Source organism: Hoplias malabaricus, chromosome 3, assembly GCF_029633855.1.
Source record: "Hoplias malabaricus isolate fHopMal1 chromosome 3, fHopMal1.hap1, whole genome shotgun sequence".
NCBI classification, from domain to species: domain Eukaryota; kingdom Metazoa; phylum Chordata; class Actinopteri; order Characiformes; family Erythrinidae; genus Hoplias; species Hoplias malabaricus.
This window is the reverse complement of record NC_089802.1, coordinates 46,664,461-46,688,339: the sequence shown is the minus strand read 5'-3', so window position 1 is coordinate 46,688,339 and position 23,879 is coordinate 46,664,461. Positions and strand designations below refer to the sequence as shown.

At 40.1% G+C, this 23,879-nt stretch overlaps 1 protein-coding gene across 2 annotated transcripts in view; it reads left to right on the top strand.

The window, feature by feature from the left end:
• The window catches only part of ca16b (carbonic anhydrase XVI b), a 122,243-nt gene that overhangs the window by 46,473 nt on the left and 51,891 nt on the right, over positions 1 to 23,879 (top strand). For both annotated transcript variants that reach the window (XM_066663919.1, XM_066663918.1), the window contains one exon: positions 23,019 to 23,198. In XM_066663919.1, the coding sequence (XP_066520016.1) occupies positions 23,019 to 23,198 (180 nt within the window). The remainder of the gene's footprint in view (positions 1 to 23,018; positions 23,199 to 23,879) is intronic.

Here is a 23,879-nt window from a genome sequence, read left to right as displayed (position 1 = left end):
TCATGAGGTCAGTGTTATACTTCAAAATCTATTCATGGATTTCTGCCTTTGAAGCTGAGGAAGTGATAGGAAGTAGATTGTATCTCTGTGCTCCTAAGCTGATTGCTCGTCTTTTTTCATGTGACCAAGCCAATAAGTAAGTCTTACATTGAATACCTTTGAAGGTACACGGCCTTCGGAATGTAAGATCATACAGCAATTCAGAGATCGATTAATAACAAAGTGAGGGAATTAAACAGAATAAGTCTGGGCATTTTGAGGTCAGTCTGGTTCAATAGAGAAAAGCAAACATAATTTATTTTATTCAGTTTTGAACTAGAAGTTCTGGTTAAACATTCAGCCCCCAGGGAGCGGTCATCTTCAGGTAAAACTGAAATGGTTATTTTCAGTTTATTTCACGTCAGTCTTTAATTGAACTGGTCACTGGCCTTCATTCTGGGTCATGGATTTTTAAACTTTTCTAAGGGAAAGTCAGCTTGTGATACTTCTTTTTAGCACCCCTTCGGGATTCTAGAGGTATGTTAGTTCTAAGGTTACCATGATTCACATAAACATTTATAGTTAAGCTATTATTTAACACCGACAGGTTGAAGACATTCCAAGATTTCTGTAGCACATTTTCATAAAATTGTCCTTGTAGCAGTTTTACAGTGACTTCTTCAGTAAAAGTTGTGTGGCACTCCCTGATGTTAATCATTTTAACAACTGACTGCAACATGAATACACTGTTTCATATTCATATTCAGCATTTTGTTTAGTACATTCAGAAGTTGCTCACCTGTAGAAGTACAGCGGTAACAAAATACTTATACAACAAGTAACTTATACAACATGCACAGCAAACATCAACACAGGGACTGAAGTAGTTGTACAACACTGTTCTTTTGTTTTTTGATACATTCAAGGTCTAAAAGAGATTATAAATATTTTAAGTCAAAAATGAGACTGATCTACAAGGAGTACAGATGCTGCCACTGACAGAAAGGGATATAAATAAGTAGTTTAGGATTAAAGACTAAAATAGTCCTAGAAAAAATATATATAATTTTTTTTTATCAATATACTTTAGCAGAACATTTTTTATTATTAGAAAATATAGAGGAATGTACCGGTCCCTTAAGACGCACAGGTACTTGAGTAAATGTAACCAGTTCCAGTTCTAAGGATAAATGGAGATTAGAAGGTATATTGATCATCACTTGAATTTACACTTGTAAACACCGCCATTGTATTGAATGGTGTCAAGGCCTTAATTCAGGTAGTCAGAAAACACTCCATTAATAACGCTTCAGTCTTATCACATTTAGCTCCTTGATCTCCCTTCTTGTTGAATTTAGCATATTTGTCCATGAATATTTATGCATGAACGTTCCTGTTGCAATACACAGAAATATGTAAATCTATAATCTCCTTACAAAGAGGGTTTTGAAATTCTTTGTTCCCGTGAACATCCTCATAAGCAGCATGCTTTGTGAATTGTGCACTGGAGTATAAATCTTAAACTTGTCATTCGTCTATTCATTCGCCATAAAGGAGCACTGGATCAGCTCTGTGTTTTGACTGCTTCCCTGGGATGTTTTACTGCTCCGTCATTAAGCCCACTAGGAGCTAATGGCTTGGCTGAATGGGAGTGGGTAATGAAACACTGTGCATCTATCGCTGGCACGATTTCCTTGAAAAACCACAGAATGTTTTTCTAAAGCTTGACTTGGTTAGATCAGAATCCTCTTTAGTTGATGACAATAAACATGAAATTACATTAAATGGCCACTTTATTTCCCACATCTGAGTTCCATTTGAACTGAAAATGTATCTGCTTTAGATTTGATGTTGGAACATTTGTTGGATTTAACTGTATTCATTTTACAGGCTCAAGAGTATTAGTTGGGCCAGGTGCTAATGTTGAGTGATTAGTTCTAGATCGCAAACATCTCATTCAGTGGTACTGGATAAAGGTCCGTCTTGCCAAAAAAAAATAAAAATCCAGTTCCATTGCTCTACAACCATATTATTGGGGCCTTTTACAATCTAGACAACATATTTATACAGTGACATTTGGCTTGTATGCAAATGCTCCAAGCATCACATTTCTTTCATGCTTTTCTGAGCTGAAATCCTGAATATGTTAGCAATAAATAAATAAATAAATATATTTATATATTTTTTTTTAAGTTAATTAAGTCAAATGTGGAGGGAGGCACGGTGGCGCTGCAGGTAGTGTCTCCGTCACACAGCTCCAGGGACCTGAAGGTTGTGGGTTCGAGTCCCGCTCCGGGTGACTGTCTGTGAGGAGCTTGGTGTGTTCTCCCCGTGTCCGCGTGGGTTTCCGTGAAGGTGTGTGTGTTACCCTGTGAAGGACTGGCGCCCCCTCCAGGGTGTATTCCCGTCTTGCACCCAATGATTCCAGATAGGCTCTGGACCCACCGGGACCCTGAACTGGATAAGCGGTTACAGATAATGAATGAATGAATGAATGAATAAATCAAATGTCAGGAGTATGTGTACACATTTATGTTAAATGTATTCTACTTCAATTAATGCTTGATTCAACTAAATACAGTTAAGTACTTGTAAGTAATCAGTTTAGAGTTTATTAACTAAATATTTGATGTTATACAAAATTATTTTGTAAGTGGTCTTATAACTTACCCATAGATTAATTTCAGTCATTTGTCTGTAATTGTTTATCCAATTCAAGGTCATGGTGGGTCCAGAACCTACCTGGAATCACTGTGCACATGGCAGGAGCACAACCTGGATGGAGCACCAGTCAACCACAGGGCACACCACATTTACACTCACAATTACAGGCACATTTGCATGGCCAGTCCACCTATCATTGAGTGATTGTTTGGACTGTGGGATCCCGCACAGACATGGCAAGATCAGACCAAACTCCTCACAGACTCAAGGTGGGACTTAAACCAAACACTACCTCTTGTACCACCACGCCTGCCACTAAAATAAGCATGTGAATGTGTCCACATGAAATTTACTAAAAGCAGTGAACAACAGACCATCTGCCATCGTGGTTGAAAACTGACATGTACCAATTTTACAGCTATAACCTCAGACATGGTGCACAAACTCATGACATTAAAGTAAGTTACATCTATCAAATCTAAAAAGAGGAATCTATTGAAGATAATTTATTTGTTAAATTGGGTTAAACTTTTGAATATATTTAAAGTTAATATGAATCAGTCCTGGGGCGGTGCGGTGGTGTAGTGTAGTAGGTAGTGTCACAGTCATACAACTCCTGGGACCTGGAAGTTGTGGGTTCAATAGGAGTTTGGTGTGTTCGCCCTGTGTCTGCGTGGGTTTCCTCCGGGGTGTTTTCCTTGCCTTGTGCCCAGTGATTCTGGGTAGGCTCTGGACCCACCGTGACCCTGAATTGGAAAAGTGGTTACAGATAATGAATGAATGAGTCAGTCCATTTAATTACTTTGAACATTAATGTTTACAGTGTGTGGAGGTTGTGCAAACTGTTTGTGCACAGTTCAACATCTGCAGCGACTGCATAAAATAAAATAAAGATGACACTTTCAGACTGAGGATCAGTGTAATGACTATATTATGAATTGATATGTAATTTGCATGTGTGTTAAACAGAGGAGCCACATTCAGCCTGGTCTTCCTTCTCTCCTGAAACCTATCAATGACCCAGGAAAAGTGGCAATAACCAGTCCAAACCCTGATCCACTCCACTGTCACTATCAATCACGTCACAGTGCCGTGTTTGTTTCCTGTCGTCCACTGCTCAGTCTGCAGACCGCTGAGGGTTAGATTGAACACGACTGGTGAGCGGTGCACTGCCAAAATACGTGAGGCTTGCCAGAGACTGTGCTATGTGTCCCCTTTCCTCGAGGGACAAAATGGACATGACAAGGCAATCTCCACACTGTCAGCATCCCCCTGGCAACGGCACTGGGCTTATTTATCCCCAAGGTTAATGGGATTGCAGCGCGGTAACAAAGGTGGCGGACTGAGACAAACATGTGGCCGCTGGACTTGAGAGAATGTGACAGAGAGTGGTTTCTGTCAAACAAAATGACTGGACTGGTCAGAACAGACGGCACCCAAAGCGCACACTGGCAATAAAAATGGATTTATAGCTAATATTCAGAGGCGGGCCGTAACTAGCGCCAGTCCCTCACTTACATGTGCTTCGTAGTAAAATATTGATGGATTCCTCTGGTCATACTTTTATTTTGACACAAGTATTTTTGTGAGAACAGGACGTTATACAGAGTTATATTTAAGTTGTTAATAAATGTTTTATTGAATTGGGGGCAGCATCTGTATTGCTTTATGATCGGTTGCCCCTTAATTTAGAGTAAGAAACAAAAAGAGAAGAAGACACACTGTGTCCTAAATTGTACAGACAGCTATAATTAGTGAATTAAGCTAATATAAAGTGCATGGTTTGTGGACACATTCAACTGTGTGTGTGTAATCGCCACAGAAATGCATGATATAAGACACTCTAGATGCACATCAAGACTCTAGAATCTTAAGGTCACTATACCCAGTGCCAAGCCTTGGCTGTAAGACTGTAAAGCCCCACAGCCCTGGCCTGAGTGATGAAGCACTATACAAAAACTTTGGGATTAGCTGGAGTGCCAGAATTAATCAAACAATGGTCAGCTGGTCACACATTCAGTTCATGTGACTGAATGCTATCAAATTCTCACAGCATCGAACATTCAACATTTCTTACATTTAGTGTAACTCCTTCTCAGAAGAGAGACTCCCTACAACTACATGACCCTAGATTTCAGTGTCTTTTACTTCAGTCTGGGTTTAAGTGTCCTTGTATTAGGGCTAATCAAAAATGTTATGCTCTCTGAATCATTCTTGTGAGGCACAGTGACACATCAGGTCGAGTCGGTGACTGGGTGAGTGTGTGGTGCCCTGTGATAGAAACTCTGATTGGGATGAAGTGGTTACAGAAGATGAAAAAACTAAAACTGTTTTTTCTCAACCCACGACTCACTCCTTAGCAAGGGTCAATTTAAAGCCATTAGTATTTATATCAGTACACCAGTGTGTGATATGTATGTATGCAAATTAAAAGCACCAGCTTTGGAGAGGGAGGCAGAGTACTTTACCCATGTTCTGCCTATTTCCCAGATTCAAAATCAAATGTTTAAAATTCCTGGCCTATTCCAAACATTATTTCTGTCTCCACCACACCTCTAGGTACCTACATGAGCTCTGCTAAAGACAGGAATTGCTGCAGTCACACTGCATATTTAAGGATATTTGCATCACCCATACATTTGTGTACACATGTATAATTAAAGCCTTTTACACCCTCTTTTTCAGATTGCTTGTGCATGGTGTAATATTTATAAGACTGTAATCATGATGGATGAATGAGCCTGAGTTAAATGAAATGAAAGGACACTTGAAGGACTGTGGAATTGATGTTGTCCTCGTGTTTACCTTCAGTTCAATAAACAATATTTTGCTTCATTTAATAGTATATACTATGCTTCTGGGACCTCATATTTCAAGGGCTTGTGCACGTAACACCAATAACTATGAAGCCACAGGTTCATCTTATTTTTTAATGAGTAATATGTGTAGCATGCATAAGTAATGCTTCTCCAAAGTAATATGATCCACGTCATAAAAAAATAAAGGTTCCTAAGGTACATTCCTGAGAAAAGCCATGGATGTAGAAACTATATTTGTAGACATCATTTACAAGATGTGATTTGAGTTACTTTAAATGACACCCATTGTCAAAACATATCCAGTTGTGCTTTCATCTTTATGAAATGAAATGGGATGCTCTAGAGCAGCTACACATGAGTTTAAGGTCACATTCTGTACATTTGTGTTGGATTGGAGTGAGGTTTGTGATCTAGAACTACATCATATGTATTTACACTGTTCCAATATGTAGTCTACAGCATTATCTGCAGTTATATATATATATATATTTGTTTACATTGTGAAGACACATTTAATTCTATAAAAAAACATTCACTCAAGAAAACAAAAAATGGTGTATTTCCAGAGAAGGCTTCCTAGCCTGTTTCTTTTTAAAAGTACAATTAAAATTTCCTGGAAAACCTGGAAGCACCTTACACTATCCGCCCCTGGCTGAGTGTGTGTCAATATCCCAAATGTGTCAGAAAACAAGGACATTTATTCTGAAAGTTTTTCTCATTCTCATTATCGTTGTCTAGCTGCTCCGGTGTCTATCTGGGAATCAGATCACGCAGAATTAATCCAATTAGTGTCTCTGTTAATTAGCCTGCTATTCTAAGACCGAGATATAATTCGCTGCTTTCAAATTGTTTGGTGAGATTGTTCTGAACACTAATTAAAATGCAGTGAGAATGATATGACTTGGCAAGACGTGACAAAGATGAGTGTTTTGGGGCTTGGAGAAAGCAGGAGGAAAAAAATAGAGGAGGGAAAGAAAAAGAAATTCCCATGTGCTCTTTCATGCATATTTCATCTTGTGCTTGAGGAGGAATTGCTTGCTGGGCAAAACACAAGTTGTCAATAAGTATCTCAAATACACTGAAATACACCTGGGGACAGCTACACGGCTCAAAGTGTCCCAAGTCCCCAATTCGATTAAATAATACTCAGAGGACCTTGTGTATACAGCTTTATTGACGCGCTGCTGTACACAGTCAGGACATTAGGATCAGAGCAACTGATCGAAAATGATCTTTCTGCTTTGAGGACATTGGGCTGAGGGCTGAGCACTGATCAGATTCACTTCCTCCCATTTAAACCTTGTCTGTATGGATTAGCCCCGTATCGAATAATCACAACATGATTATATGACCCTCAAGTCCCACACCTTCATCAGGACCTTGCTGTCCAAATGTACTTTGCTGCACTTTAAATCTGTACTTGTTTATATAGAAAATGTTGCAACATACAGTGACTTTTGGGACAAATCTTTGTACCTTTTTTTTGTCGTCCTTCATTTTGTTGATTGGATTGGAAAGCACTAGCTTCTCCTCATTTTGTCACAAGCTTATGATGAGAGGACCTCATTAAATAACAACAAATTGCATTAACTTCCATTCACAACTAAGTCATCTATTGTTTTCTCCTGTGAAGCTACTATTATGGAGATTTATAGAGAACAATCACTGGATTAGGAACACCTACCCGTATCTACACTCACTGTCCATTTTATCAGCTCCACTGTCCAGTCTCAAGCATCACTACTGTGTTTGATCCACTCATAACAGCACAAAACATTAACAAACCACCACCACATCAGTGTCACTGCAGCTCTGAGAATGATCCACCCAAATTATCCCTGCTCTATGGTGGTCCTGTGGGGTCCTGACCATTGAAGAACAGGGTTAAATGGGGATAAGAAAGCAGGGAAACTGGTGGACCTCACTCTACTCTAACTGTAGAACTGCAAAGCGTTCCTCTATGGGTAGTGGAGCTGATAAAATGGAAATTAAGTGTAGTTACAAGACAGTTGTTCCTAATCAACACTGATCTTTTTACCTGCTTTTTCCTTGTCTTATACTTTCAAATTTCCACTACTTTAAGGTGCACCCATGATGGACACATACGCAACTGTGTAATCTTCCTAATAAACCATAAATGTCTGACGTAGCTGCACATGTGTCTAAGGTCATCATGCAGAATGGCAAGCAAGGGCTAGATGGGTTTATGGCATTCTCTGGAATTATGGATTTCTATGCAATAGAGTAGTTTTTCTGACCCAGAACAAATGATCTAACATCTGTACCTCACCTCGCTGATGTTGTTATGATTTATGTTATCATTCAACAATTGGTGAGGGAACAAATTTTTTAACAAATTATCATATAATCCTCCAGTACCTACCCACCCTTTCTATCATAAAGTGAAAACATTAGATTGGAGATGCTTCATGATACGGCAATAAGCTCAAAAATACATCACAGCACAGAACAAGACAGAGAAAAGGTTTGCGATTGACGTCGTCTTTAAAGAATGATGAAATGTGCCTTTCAAACAGAGAGCAGCTTCCTCTTGATAACTCCCAGATGAAAGACTGCTGTCTGACACAGTACAGTCCTCTCTTCATTTCGTGTGCTTAGAAGGAATATAAGGACATTGAATGGAAAGTAAAGAGCTGATCAAAGCAGGACTGCATCAAGGACTTGATTAAACTTGATTACTTGATTTTAAAAAAATCATTGATTAATGTTACTTTTCTTGATGAATCAGCACTGATTAGTTGGCACGCTTTATGATGCTGCTGCTGATGCTGATGATACAAAATTTCAGTTTCCCTCTCTTACAGTAAGAAGCCTGATGAGAGATCTTAATGCATTCGGCACATGCTGAGTGCCTCTATATGTGTATATAATTAAGTTTTTTTCTTTGATTGTCTTTTTCTAGAAAGCATTTTTGAAAGGCTCTAGAAACCTTTGAAAGGCTATGCATAGTTTGTTATTGCAAATGCAATGCCATTTTGCGGTATTAGGATATTTATCAAAATTATTTAACCCTATAAATTCGAGCATCTCACCAGAAATCCATTAAAACTGGACTTTTTTTTAATGTGAATCACCTTATGAAAGTGTCTTTTAACTAATTCACTCACTCACTTACTACATACTTGGTCACTAACATATGGTTAGTCTAAAATTTTTTACAATGTGGCACCACTCACTCACAGCAAGGAACTGCTCCACTGGGAGGTGCCATTCAGTGCATGGCAACAAACATGCTTTGTGTCCTTGTTTTAATTTACACATACATCCCCAGCATGAATCATATCACCATGTGGAATCAGCTACAATGCTTCTATCACTGATGCCCAGTGCTTAATTTATTGCTGGCCACAAGGTGTTTTTGTTTTTTCACATTTTGGTAGGGGATTAGTTCTAGATCTTAAACATCACTTCAGCTCATCCTAGAGGTGTTGAATATTTTTTCTGTCACTCCAAACAACACAGTTCCACTGCTGCACTACCCTTCTAGCTCAGTCTTTTCATTGGCATGGTATTATAAGCAATTCTTTCAACTGCAAGTTGAAATTCTGTGCATGTGCGCAGTTTAATGCCTATTGAAGTATTAAATGCACATGAAAATAACTGAATAATCAAATTATTACTTTTGGACATATACAATTAACAGTAAACATTAAAAGATTAGATTAGGAATGTAGCAATCTGGATTAAATCAAAGAAATATCCATTTACTCTCTCATGCTTAAATGGTTATTAAAAAAATAAAAACGCTTGCTAGATTAAAGGTTATAGTCTTAACCTGAAGTTATCAGAAAATATTCCTGGGCATATGTAATTATTTAGATGGACTGCTATTGCCTGCAGTATGTCAAAGCACATAACCTTCCCAACACTGCATTTATATACAAGCTGAATTGCATTACTCATAGGAATCTGCAAACTCATTCTCAGTTACCTTCAGCTCTTCAGAGGAGGACTGTAGCAGTGTGCGTTTTTCCTCATGTGCGTGAAAAGAGTCTGAAAACACACTTGTAGCCTTAGCCCCTGCACACTGTCATCACGTCTGTGGGTCAATGAAAAATTCAAAGTGCTTTTGAGGCATATGATATCTTAATTTCATTGAAGGTAATGCACTTAAATGCATTTAAGTGCCTTCTGGTCGAACTCGCTCTTCAAAGAGTGGTGCGAAATAGAAGTTGGGGTTAGTACAGTTCAGGACATAATGAATTCGTTCAGACTGGGAGTAGCTTGAATCTGACAGAAGCGTTATCCTTCAGCTCTATAATTTATAGAGCCAGGGTGAAAAGATCTTGTTTTAGGCAGAACTGTGAAAGGATTGTCAGGCACGGGAAGTGTGTTCTGTCTCGGAAATTAGATTGCAGTTGGCGATCAGATTATCCTCCGAGAGCACCAGTTATGGAGGGCCTTCTGTCTGCACCTCGCTCTGGATCTCCCTGTATTTTAAAGGGAAAATCACCTATTCTTATCTTTCAAATGTGACATTACTGCATTACTCTCAATAGCTGGGGAACTGCTGAAACAAATCATATCTCTGTAGGAAAAGAGGAACCTCTAGATGAAGACTAGTGTAAAAATTTGGTGCCAAAATTTTTGTTGATTTTAAAGAAACAATATGTAATATTTTAACCTTAAAATGACAGCTTTACTGACCAGTAATAGACAGAAATTAGTATTAAAACAACTCTTGATATCTAATTAAGTAGTATTGTTGATTAACTCTTGGACATGATAAGTTTATTGGAGAGAACATTTGAAAATCACATTGACTATTGACTGAAACCCATCCATTGTGCCAGTGCCACCACTATTCCCATTGCTACTGTATGCCATGTAGAATAGTGCCATAATTGGAGCACATGAGGTGCTCTGACAGTAGACCACATGTTGTGACTCGTTCGTTACTTGTCTGAGAGTAACACAGCACCATGGCTCTGAATGCTGAGAGTGTGTAGGATTTAAATGGTGTGGGGCACATAAAGAGAGAAGGAGGCCAATCACATAGTGGTATAAAAAAGCTGAGAATCAGTCAGACTAGCAGAACGGCCGCAGTGTCTTTCTCTGTGCCACACACTCGACAGAGCCAATCGTTTAATGAGAGAAAATGAGAGGCTTTTTCTTTTGCCAAAATCACCTAAAATATTGTTTTTAGTTCTATTTCATTTCCTCTTTTTTGGTACCAGTTTTATTTGTTGTACTTATATTTTCCAACAATACATTAGTTTTAGTATCTAACTTTACTATTAGAGTTTAGACTCTCATTCTGTGGTACTAAAGATTTACAGAGTAAAAGTTAAGGTGCCATTGTATTAAAAATAAATACACAAACATTCCCAGCGCGTACCGGGCAGAGCCCCGCCCAACCTCGGATACTCAGATTACATCCCTGTTATGTTAATTCCAGCATACAGACTACTCGTCAGCCGTTCAAAACCGGTTCTGAAGCAAGTGAGAACCTGGCCAGCAGGAGCCACCTCTGCTCTCCAGGACTGTTATAAGCACACTGACTACCAAATGTTTAGGGAGGCTGCAACCTACAGCAACACCACAGACTTGGACACTAGTACAAGTCTCCAAGACCATCACCACACGTTCCAGCCAGAAGCCATGGGTAATGCAAAGGTGTGTGCTGAGCTGAAAGCCCGAGACTCTGCCTTCAAAGCAGGAGACAAGACAGCCCTACGGCCCAGAGCATCCACGGCCACTTCAAGGACAGCGGTGACACACGGCGCATGTGGCAGGGCGTCCAGGCCATCACAAACTACAGGAAAGCACCACCTGCCTGTGACAGTGATGCCTCCCTTCCAGATGCGCTGAACAACTTCTATGCTCGGTTCAAGGCACAGAATGGCGTGGCAGCGAGGAAGACCACCCTTCCTCCCAACGACCAGGTGTTGTGCCTTACAGCAACTGACGTGAGAAAAACTCTATGATTTAACCCAGGAAAACCTGCTGGACCAGACAACATTCCTGGTTAAGGGCTCAGGGAATGTGCAGACCACCTGACAGATGTCTTCACCAACATCTTGAACATATCCCTGACCTGTGCTACCATCCCAATGTGTCTCAAGATAACCACCGTCATACCCGTGTCAAAGAAGCCCTCTGTATCCTGCCTCAGTGACTACCGCCCTGTTGCACTCACACCCATTATCATTAAGTGCTTCGTGAGGCTGGTCATGATGCACATCAAGACACAGCTGCCTCCTTCGTTAGATTCCCTGCAGTTTGTGTACTGTCCCAACCGCTCAACGGACGATGCCATATCCACCACCCTTCACCTGGCGCTCACCCACCTGGACAAAAAGAACACATGTTCCAATGCTGTTCATAGACTTTAGTTCAGCATTCAATATAATGGACCTGAACACTTCTCTCTGCAACTGGATCCTGGACTTCTTGACTGAGAGACCTCAGGGCTGTGTGCTCGGTCCATTGCTATTCACCTTACTGACACATGACATGACTGATGACATGACTGTTGGGGCTCTCATTAACAAGAACAATAAGTCAGCATACAGAGACAAAGTTCAACGGTTAACGGACTGGTGTAGAACCAACAACTTGGTCTTTGAACGTAGACAAGACCAAAAAGAAAGTTACTGACTTCAGAAGGACAAGGTGTGATCACTCTTCACTATATATCAATGGCTCCACTGTAGAGATCATCAGGGGCACCAAGTTCCTTGGAGTTAACCTGGCAGAGGATCTTACCTGGTCCGTCAACACCAACACCATAGCCAAGAAAGCCCAACAGTGCCTCTACTTTCTGCATAGGCTGAGGAAGGCATATCTCCCACCTCTCATCCTCACCACATTCTACAGAGGAACCATTGAGAGCATCTTGAGCAGCTGCATTAATGCCTGGTTTGGAAATTGCACTATGTCGGCTCGCAAGTCCCTGCAGCAGGTAGTGAGGACAGCTGAGAAGATCATCAGTGTCTCTCTCCCCACCATCTCAGATATTTATACAACATGCTGCATCCGCAAAGCAACCAGCATTGTGGATGACCGCACACAACCCTCACACACACTCTTCACCCTCCTACCATCTGGAAAAAGGTACCATCAGGGCCTTCACATCCAGACTCTGCAACAGTTCCTTTGCACAAGCTATCAGACTCCTGAACAATCTGGCATGTATAAATGCACACTAGTCTGGTTGAACACACACACACATACATACACACACAAAATCTCACCTCTTTCAACTGTCTATACATCTGCTGCTAATGTCTGTCCAACTGGAAAACATTAGTATGTTGCTGCTAAATTTAAAGTACAATGTTTACACTTAAATGTTATGGTTTACACTTAATTATTTACGGTTTATATCTTACATACTTATTGTAAATCGTTTTGCTCACGTGCACTTTGTGTTGTATTGTGTAGTTTGTTGTTCTATGTAGCACCTTGGTTCTAGAGGAAAGTTGTTTCATTTCACTGTGTACTGTACACCACTTTATGGTTGAAATGACAATAAACAAAAAATACTTGAAATTGAACTAATAATAATGGAGTAATTATAAGAGGCAAATATGGTGATGAGTTGCTCCAGAGGAGAGTGAAAACTGTCCAGTTCTGTCACATCAGCTGACAAACATCAGTGCTAGCTTGCACCATTTGCAATGATGGAGGAGCCTTTCTACCCCCTGAGAGAGTAAGGCCAGCTGTGCTCTAAAGGTCTTCAAGACTGAGGCATGAATAGTGATCGAATTTCAGTTTATTTCCACTCTTTTGTAATGACATACTTTTTGCCTTTGCTACTTTCTTGCTTAGTTACGTACTTAATGATTTACTTATGAATTCATTCATTCATTCATTTGTTGTTATTTGATTCAATCTAGCCAAAAATAGAGAAATATTGTAAGATTTAAATTCAGTATTCAAATTGAATCTGAAATGCTATAAAATTCAGAGAATGTTTCCTTGCTGTTAGCTACCTCCTCCTGTTTGTGCTCTGAAAAAGGTCCAGTATTTGTAGGCAGTCCTGGCTCTGTAAAAAGAACACAAAAGTAAATGGCTCAGTCTTTCTCTCTGTGCGTCACCGCCTCTCTGCCAAGAAACTGCATCTGGGGGTGTTTGCATGATGGAGAGACCTCTGAATACTTAAAGCTTTAAAAGAGTTGAGGATGTTGCTATATATTTGCTCCATAGGTGGGTAATATTGACTTATTGTTGCCCTTTCACGTGTATTGCTTAATTAAAACTGGAACTGACTCCAAATTTAGGAGACTGCTGACTGTCTATGAAAGTAAACAAATTTGGAAAGTGCTACAAAACTATACAGCTCAAGTTACAAATAACTTCTGTGGTAATTCAAACAGTGAATAAACACTTACAGACCAGTGAAACTTCAACCACAGCAAGCTATAGTTGGCTTCTTACTCAAAGATGCCGTTCCAACTTAAAAGGTGCAGTGCTTCTGAATAAACACAGAAGGGGGAAATTTGCTGTGAGAACAGCAGTTCCCCAGAATAGTCTGTTGCCTTTAATGTGTAGCACAGGATTGTCCAGCAGTACACTGTTAACAAGAGCACACATTCCGGCACTTTTACCAGTTACATTTAAAGTAGCAACAAAGAAAGATGAGTAATGATGCTGATCCTGCTGTGGAAAGGTTTTATTTTCACTCCAGATGGTGGAATATCTCTGCACTCTTAGTTCTTTAAGAGGTGAAATAGGCTGAAGGGCATTTTTGCAGTTTCTGTAGTGAAAGTTCCCTGCTATGAGGTAAAAGCCTGCAGGTGAATGGATTTTTCTCCACCACCGAAGCTGTTAAGGTGAATAAGTACATCACCTGTGGAGGAACACAGTATTGAGAATATCTCAGTGAGCCATCTGACATCGTCACACACAGATTTATTAATTTAAAAACTCTAGACCTTGTCCTGGTGGTTTCAGTCATACGATTATAAATTGTGAAACTGATAAGTGTAGATTTGTGTGAATCACTGCTGGCTTATAAGTCTTAAGTTCCCCTGGCTCAACCCCTAGTAATGCCTTAACCATCTGAGGCCAAGAGAGCAGAATTGGCCTTGTTCCGTGGGTGAGTAGATGGCCCTCCTTTCCTCACCATTGTTCGGTCTCATTCTATCCAGCTTGGGCTTCTCTTAACTAGCATAACAGATCTGAGCAATTGGTGTTTTCCTTCAAGCGTGTTGAGACCTCCAGTGGCATTGTGTTTGCAACAGTTTGAAAAAGGAGTGGTGGCTGTCTCACAGGAAGCATGTGCTTGTCTCACCCTCTCAGCTTTGTAGTGTGGTGTGATTGTTTGAGTCTTAGCTAGCTAATGGGTGGAAATGTCAGTGACTTGGTTAAGCACACAGTGCTGCACAAATAGGAGTTCTGAGCTGAAGTACACAAACTTTTGATAGCAGGTTTAATAAGTAAATACCAAGTAAATGCAATAGCGGACCTCAGTTTCGCAAAAAATAACAAAGATTAAAAAATACAAAGTAAAACTGATTACACCATAAAAATGAAAAGTCAGAGAGTAAATTCAGAGAACCATTCCCTCACTCAGTCGGTTAGGGCCTCACTCAGGTGTTTTAAGCTCCCTGCAGTAGTGCTATAGCCCTGTAGAGCCCTGGGGGTTTGGGCCTAAGAGCTGAATTGGAGGGAAATCAGTGATAAGAGGGCAAGTGTGTGTGTGTGTGTTTGTGTGTGTGTGTGTGTGTGTGTGTGTGTGTGTGTGGAGATCTGAACCCCTGGCAGGACCTAACGCAGGCGGCCAGCTCAGCCAGACTCTGCCAGCACTTTACAAATCAAAATGGAGGAGGGTGGCCTGGGAAGAAATCGATGGGAGGCGGGCGAGTGTAATCCAACATCCATCCAACATTCACATTAGTGCCCAGGCCCTGAGACTGGGCAGAAAATGCTGAGAGCCTGACTGTGGTTTGAACAAGTGGACAGAGACAGTGACATAGTCCCTGCGGCATGTCCACTCTGCTGGGCCATACTAGAGCTGTGAAGGTGTTATTATATTTCTGATGTTTTTAAATGACAAAAAAAGGGCACTTAGTCATACTGAGGTTTTGTTTTGGTTATTTCCCCTCCCTGGTCTTTTGATCAACAGTCTGAAACTGTGCTCACTGAGATAGGATATGGTTAATAAGGGTTTAGGACAAAAATATACACTTTGGAGTGATGAACAAGTAGAAGAAGCACTTTTGGTTCCCTAAAGAACCTGCGCATGGATGGTTCTTGATATTCATTCCAACCCAAAAATACCAAACCCAGAAAAAAAGAACCCTCAAGGGTGTTTACCCTTTATGGAAGTTTTTTTCTGTAACGAATCAGAAATGTATGGCTCTTATCAAATTGCCTAGTAGCATTTGAATGTTTAGTCAATATTTAGAATGTTTTAATCTGTTTAAGGCTGGTTTTGCCTGGCTATAAGCAGGTTTGTTTAGCTCCAAAAAGACAAGAGCTGTGTATTTGAGTCAGATGCAAATCAATGGAATGACAAATGAGATGCAATCAAATGAATGGCAGTAAGCCAGGATGTCAAAATATGGGTTTTGGGCTTTACAAACAGTGTGGTGTTGCATTTAGAGTCATGTGGATTAGCCTTTCATCAATATTAGTTTCATTTGTAGCAGAGGAGAACAGGGCACACCTACCTACGATCACAGAGGTCAAACAGAAAGCGAATAAATCCCTTCATTCCCTTCTCATTTACTATAATCCTTTAACATTAAAATCACAATCTACTGTCAGAGACTGAGACCCAATTCATCCCAGCAACACAGACCCTACTTCAGTATTACCCTATAATTACTGTAGCTGAACTCCACCCACAACCACCTACAGATTCACTGACTCCACCCACAACAAGAACCTACAGATTCACTGACTCCACCCACAACAAGAACCTACAGATTCACTGACTCCACCCATAACAACAACAACCTACAGATTCACGGACTCCACCCATAACAACAACAACAACCTACAGATTCACGGACTCCACCCATAACAACAACAACAACCTGCAGATTCACTGACTCCACCCACAAAAACAACCTGCAGATTCACTGACTCCATCCATAACAACAACCTACAGATTTACTGACTCCACCCATAACAACAACCTACAGATTCACTGACTCCACCCACAACAAGAACAACCTACAGATTCACTGACTCCACCCGCAACAATCTACAGATTCACTGACTCCACCCGCAACAAGAACCTAGTGATTCACTGACTCCACCCACAACAACAACCTGCAGATTCACTGACTCCACCCACAACAAGAACCTAGTGATTCACTGACTCCACCGACAACAAGAACAACCTACAGCTTCACTGACTCCACCCATAACAAGAACAACCTACAGATTCACTGGCTCCACCCACAACAATCTACAGATTCACTGACTCCACCCGCAACAAGAACCTAGTGATTCACTGACTCCACCCACAACAACAACCTGCAGATTCACTGACTCCATCCATAACAACGACCTACAGATTCACTGACTCCACCCATAACAACAACAACCTACAGATTCATTGACTCCACCCATAACAACAACCTACAGATTCACTGACTCCACCCATAACAACAACAACCTACAGATTCATTGACTCCACCCATAACAACAACCTACAGATTCACTGACTCCACCCACAACAAGAACAACCTACAGATTCACTGGCTCCACCCACAACAATCTACAGATTCACTGACTCCACCCGCAACAAGAACCTAGTGATTCACTGACTCCACCCACAACAACAACCTGCAGATTCACTGACTCCATCCATAACAACAACCTACAGATTAATTGACTCCACCCATAACAACAACAACCTACAGGTTCATTGACTCCACCCATAACAACAACCTACAGATTTACTGACTCCACCCGTAACAACAACCTGCAGATTTACTGACTCCACCCGCAACAATAACCTACTGCTTCACTGACTCCACCCACAAAAACAGCCTACTGCTTCACTGACTCCACCCACAACAATAACCTACTGCTTAACTGACTCCACCCATAACCACAACCTACAGATTAACTGACTCCACCCGTAACAACAACCTGCAGATTTACTGACTCCACCCGCAGCAATAACCTACTGCTTCACTGACTCCACCCACAAAAACAGCCTACTGCTTCACTGACTCCACCCACAACAATAACCTACTGCTTCACTGACTCCACCCATAACAACAACCTACAGATTAACTGACTCCACCCGTAACAACAACCTGCAGATTTACTGACTCCACCCGCAACAATAACCTACTGCTTCACTGACTCCACCCACAAAAACAGCCTACTGCTTCACTGACTCCACCCATAACAACCACCTAATGATTCACTGGCTCCACCCACAACAACCTACAGGTTCACTGACTCTACCGACAACAATCTACAGATTCGCTAACTCCACCCACAACAAGAGCCTACAGATTCACTGACTCTGCCCATAACAACAACAACCTACTGATTCTCTGACTCCACCCATAACAACAACAACCTACTGATTCTCTGACTCCACCCACAACAACAACCTACTGATTCTCTGACCTACTGATTCTATTTCAATTTCATTGTAATGATATTTGCTTCCCTACTCTGTTGTTAATTAATTACATTAAATTAATTTATTACATATTATTTATATATAGGTATTTTGAGGAATAAATTTGTGTTTAATTCAGTACACTTCAAACATGGAATTGTATTAAATTGTTTGTGTTTTATTCATATACTAGATTATTTAGCAAGTTACCACTAGCCCCCAGCCTTTCGCAGTTCATCCGACATATGGGGCAAGCTGTACTGTAATGCACTCAGTGTATTTGGCTGAATTGTTCATAGTTTTTATATACTGGACACTAAATTTTATGATCTCATTTGTAGCAGAGCAGTTGCTTGTATAAAATATATTGAATTCTAAGTCAACTGTATTGGAATTCACAGATGTGATGTATGAAGAATGGAATAGTACTTACTTCCTCTGGGACACAATGATACATTAACACAGGCAATAGAACACAATAGAACACTATACAAACATTTGCACAAATCTCCTTTTATACACATTAACGTGACTAGCACTAAGCACAAGAGAGCAGAGACCAGACTAGAAAGAAACAGACCATTTGAAAAACAAATTGCTTTAGGTTGTGCCCTGTGCTTCCCTGTAGGAAACTAGTGGTGCTTTCAGGTCTGTGGGAAGTTGATGTCAATTAGTACAGCTCAGAGGAGACTTCCTCACCACTGCTATGGGTTTAGAACTTTGAAACGACCTACTTGTCCTCTCATTAATTGGGTAAGAGGAGTAACCTTTCCTATACAAAAGAGAAGCATGACTTTATTCTCTCCCATTGGAAAGTGATCTGACCTTAATCTGTCAGAAGGAAAAGAGAGCTCCCTCGCTCTCCCAGGGGCATCATGTTCCTGGCCTGGAGATGTAGGTATTGGATTTTAATCGGTCAGGGCATCTTAAGAGATCGCCCGCATGTCATACAGTATCATCAAGCTAATTAGGTGGAACTGAGCACAGTCAGGAGTTTAATGGCATTAGGCTTGACGACGAGGGGAGACAGCAGAATTAACTGAGCAATAGAATCAATGCATATTAGCTTCGGTCTGCAGACTTAAAGTATTTCAGTCAAGATGCCATAAACTTGATGTACTTCATTAGAGTCATAGGTGCAATGACAGTAGCTCACAAATAGCAATTAAACAAGTGAGTTTTGATTGCATTAAACATATTCCATTTATTATTTATGGTAGTGTGTCAGCTGTATTTTTGTGGCCATGTCTCATCCCAATGGTTCGTCACAGGTCTGGTTCTGTGTCGTAATGGCAACCCTCAGCGCTCATCTGGGGCTAATCCACGGGGACCATTCCAATTTCTCCATACTCCCTTGCCATCAAGCCCTCCATAGCAGCTCGTATTGTGTGTTAATGATGATGAAATTAGAGTGGATAGTTAGATTTAGTTCCTGGTTATTTTGCTCAAAGTGTGTGCAGTTGCCATGGTAAAAGCCTGCATCTTTAGCTAATGGTAGGAGAGAGAGCGGGTCCTAAAATAGGAGCGATTAACTTCACTCACCCGTTTCTGCCTATCTAACTTAACAATAGCGTTCAGTGCGGTATACATTAACCCCAGCTGTCTGAAATTGGAAAAGCAAACAGCAAATGCTTTGCTTTGCATACGTTTCCATAGATTAGCACTGCATTTCCCTTTAGCCTGATGCCTTGTATATTGAAATGATCTGCGAAGTTATAATCAGGAGAGAGGTTCATCAGTTTAAAATGTTTACTAAAGTTCTTATCTAAAGTTTATAAAGTATTAAATAAAATTTATTTTATTACAACAGATCTCCAGAGGCACTTTTCTACTTTGTCAGTTCAGGTATTTATGATGCACCCATTATACACTCTTTTAAGGTGTTCAATTGCAGATCTGCAACTTGAATGGAATGGGAAACCCAGGAGAAACTGCACATGATCTTGGTTCACCATGCCCAATGCAAAGTGTTAACTACACATAAAATTCACCGGAGTTAAATTGACCTTTACTGTGTTAATTTAACATGAAGATTGTCAATTTAACAGTGGTGAATTTGCTGTGTAGAGGGGTAAAAATCACCCCAGTATTGAGCTGTTTAGCAGTGGAACTGCATTCTGTGATGAGATGTAGCGCTATCCAGTACCAACCAAGTAGCTGGTGTATTGGTAAAATATTGGCTTTTTTTCATTGCATGGTACCTACTCGAAATGGCTCGACGCGCTTTTCCCTGATTGTTTTTCCATTAGCACAGCACCCCCACAAAATGTAGCCAGTGATGTCAAAAATCCCTGTCCCTAAAGGGAACCGCAGGCCTTGAAAACCCCAACAATGGCTGTAGTAACTCTGCCCAATTAGCACTTTGCACGGTTTACATGTCATTATTAGTTCCTCATAGGATTCGCTGGAACTGGCAGCAAGAAAGTACTAAAAAGGTACCAGTTCTATGTAACAGATACCAGATTCACCTAGTGGAAATGCAAAAAAGTTGAGCTGAGCTAATTCGAGATGCCATGCAGTATATCTCAGTATATTTAAGCATTTCACTAACTTTAACCAAAGTACTCACTGTTGTCACAGCTCTTTATTGTTTTTGAACTAGAATCTTAGAGATGTAACCTGATGTTTAAGTACCTTAAGCATTTGCAAGCATGTACATATTTAATTTCAACATGGACTGTGATATGTCTGCTGCCACTGTTAATGAAACCATTAATCAGCTCAGCTTCTTGTGTTTGCAGAGCGGCTGTGCTCATATTTCTCTGTCTCAGGCAGCCTCGGATGCAGATGAATATCAAATGTTAGCTCAGCCGCATCACTGGGAGGGGATTCGGTAACCAGATAAGCCTATGTTGACTTTACATTTTGTTCATTCACGTTTACAGAGCTGATGAACTGATCTCCATCTGCAGTCTGGGGCAGTCTAAAATTTAGGTTAAATTACCCAAAAACATTTAGGGAAAATGCAGATACCATTTAACACATTGGTGGTTTATTTTGATTTACCAACTATATGGATGTGTCTCTCAAATCAGTTAATACAACAATCATGACAATGAATATTGAGAGGGAGTTTGTCCATCTTTATCTTTAGTGCAGTAATAGCCTCTAATTATCTGGGGAAGTTTTACACTAGACGATGGAACATTTCTATGAGGATTTATTGCCATTCAAATCATGACAAACATAAAACACTAATTCTGCTAAAAATGTCTCATATGATAATTCATTCATTCACTATAATCACTTATTCAGTTCAGGGTCGCAGTGGGTTTGGACCCTACCCAGAATCAATGGGCACTAGGCAGGAACTAAGGTTGCAAAGGGGTGGAACATTTCTTTCCATGGGAACTTTGGGAATTTATTGGAATTAATAGGAAATATTGGATAGGTATATAGATTAGATTTGAAGGAATAGTTGATGTACGTCACTGTACTTCTGTTGAATAAAATGACAAAGCGTAAAAACACTAAAGCTGATGGTCTTTAAAATGTTAAATAATCAATAAGTATTAATTATTGGTTACAGAATCCCGTCAGAAAATATAGGTAGTTAGTCTATGCTAGCCTTGGTAAGATAACCTCTTGCTAGCCTGCTAGCCTCGGTAAACTATTCTCTTAAATCAAATTGCTAATTAAGCTTTTCTGATTTACCAGATAGCAAGCAGCTGTGAGATTACACTTTGATAGCAGGGACACACCTTGGAGTGGGGTGCTAGTCCTTCACATGCAGATAGGAAAATTGAGCCGTAGACATCCCTGGTGAGCTCAAACCACCCACCTTTTGGTTAACAACCAAATACGCTAACCAATTGTGCCACAGAGACGCACCTCATGATAAACTATTCTTAAAGCAATTAGGATTTTATATTTAATTTCTGTTTCATTGCAAGACTATGGAATTTTTTGTGCCATTTCTGTTGGTTCATCATGAAATATCAACAATATGTATTTACTTGTCTGAATGACTGCTTGAATTTAATATTTTTATTCCCAAAACTAGTTATATACTCTCTAAATTAAAAGCATGATTTGTGAATTTAAAGATTTATTGGCTTGACCATTGATTTGACATTTCATTCTTGATTCTAAATAATTCAGTGATGCTTCAGTGACATGTGTCTTTAGTTTTAAGACATTTGATCAGATATCGGTAGTTACCATCTTGTCTTAGCTTAAAAATTAATTTTGATGCTGCTGTAATAACATTACCAGTTATTAGTGTGGAAGCCTGTCAGGTTGTTTGCTATCACTAAGCTCAACAGTACATTCTTGCCTTCCAATGTTGTGCTGAACAGTTCATTATAAAAGAGGCTTCTCTAGTCCTGAATCAGATTGTCTGAGCTATGTTCAAAGCAATGATGAAATATTTAGTATCCACACAGATGATTCCACAATTGGCAGTGAATGTCTGCTGCTAATAAAGAACAGTGCTTGGCAGCTGAGTTGTTATTGTGATTATTATTAATAATACATGACATTATTTATTGAATACAGTGTATTTTTGAAAGCAGAGTGATCAGAGCTTAGTTCTGTGTTTAACAGCAGCCCTTAATGGTGTAAGGCTGCTCATGACTTGATCTGATTCCAAATGATTTGTGAATTGTTGGTGAGTGCTGATCACTGACACACAAGAGTTATGGCATTCAAGGATATAATGTTGTAACATAATGGGAGCATGGGGAAAAATGGTAAATTTGTTACTCGTTTTATGAGGTGAAACTACTACACATTTAGCTCTGAAAAATGCTCTGCAAAATGCACAATTTACATGTAAGAGGACCAATGGTGGGAATGCTTAAGTGGGAAACAAATGATCTACAAATGAGATTAGGGGATTAATTCCCTGCCGATTTAAAAACAAAAACAAAAAAAAAAACACCATGCTACACAAATTGGTGTCCTTTTGCCAGATGTTATGTTTGTGTTGGACAAGGGTGTCTGCCATATTAAATGAAATTTGTAATGAATTAATTTTCTGCTTCTGCTCCTAGGCGCTCATGGCCCAGTGAGGTGGGCATCAGTGTACCCTGAGTGTGGTCAAAGGAACCAGTCACCTGTGGACATTCCTGATGGAGAAGCCCAGGTCTCTCAAGAGTGCCAGGAGCTCACCTTGGAAGGCTTTGAGGTCAAATCATCGAACAACACCTCCATGAAGAACACAGGCAAAACAGGTTAGATAGTGAAACAGCTGACTTCTAACATGCATCTCAAAAAAGAGCCAGTCCTCAAATAAAAGCAGTGTTCCATTGTTCCATAAAAACAATTGATTGTGCATGATTTTCCCAGTGTTTCCTTCACAACAAGTGACTGTGGTTGCGTGTGTGTTTTACACTGATCATATCACATCACTGATTAAGAAAACAAACGCAAGGAAACAAATTAAACTTAAAAGAATTTTGTGTTCTTTCTTTTTTTTTTCTTTTTGATTTATAGAGAATTGCTCTGCGTGAGTGATACAAAGTTGGATATTTTTTTTCCTTTTTTTTTCGCTGCAATATTTCATCATGACACATGATTGCATCAGGCCTTTGTTTCTTTGTTTGATGTGAGCTGGCTAACCACCACTCCCCCCTGCCTCAGCTAAAGAACAAGCCCAAACAAATATCAAACACGCCTTTTGCAAAGTCTGACACATCCCCATTGATCTTGGCCTTTGCTTTGCCACGTATTCGGCTTTTTATAGCAAACGCGGATTGAAGATCTCGCCGGATCCCGTTTTAATGCACGCTTTGCTCCTGAAACTTTGGGCAGCATTTATGATAATACTCGACAACTGGGCTCCAGCATGGCACTCCACAAAGCACTGACAAAGTCAGAAAGCTGTGAAGGAAAGCAGGATTTAGTACATTTCC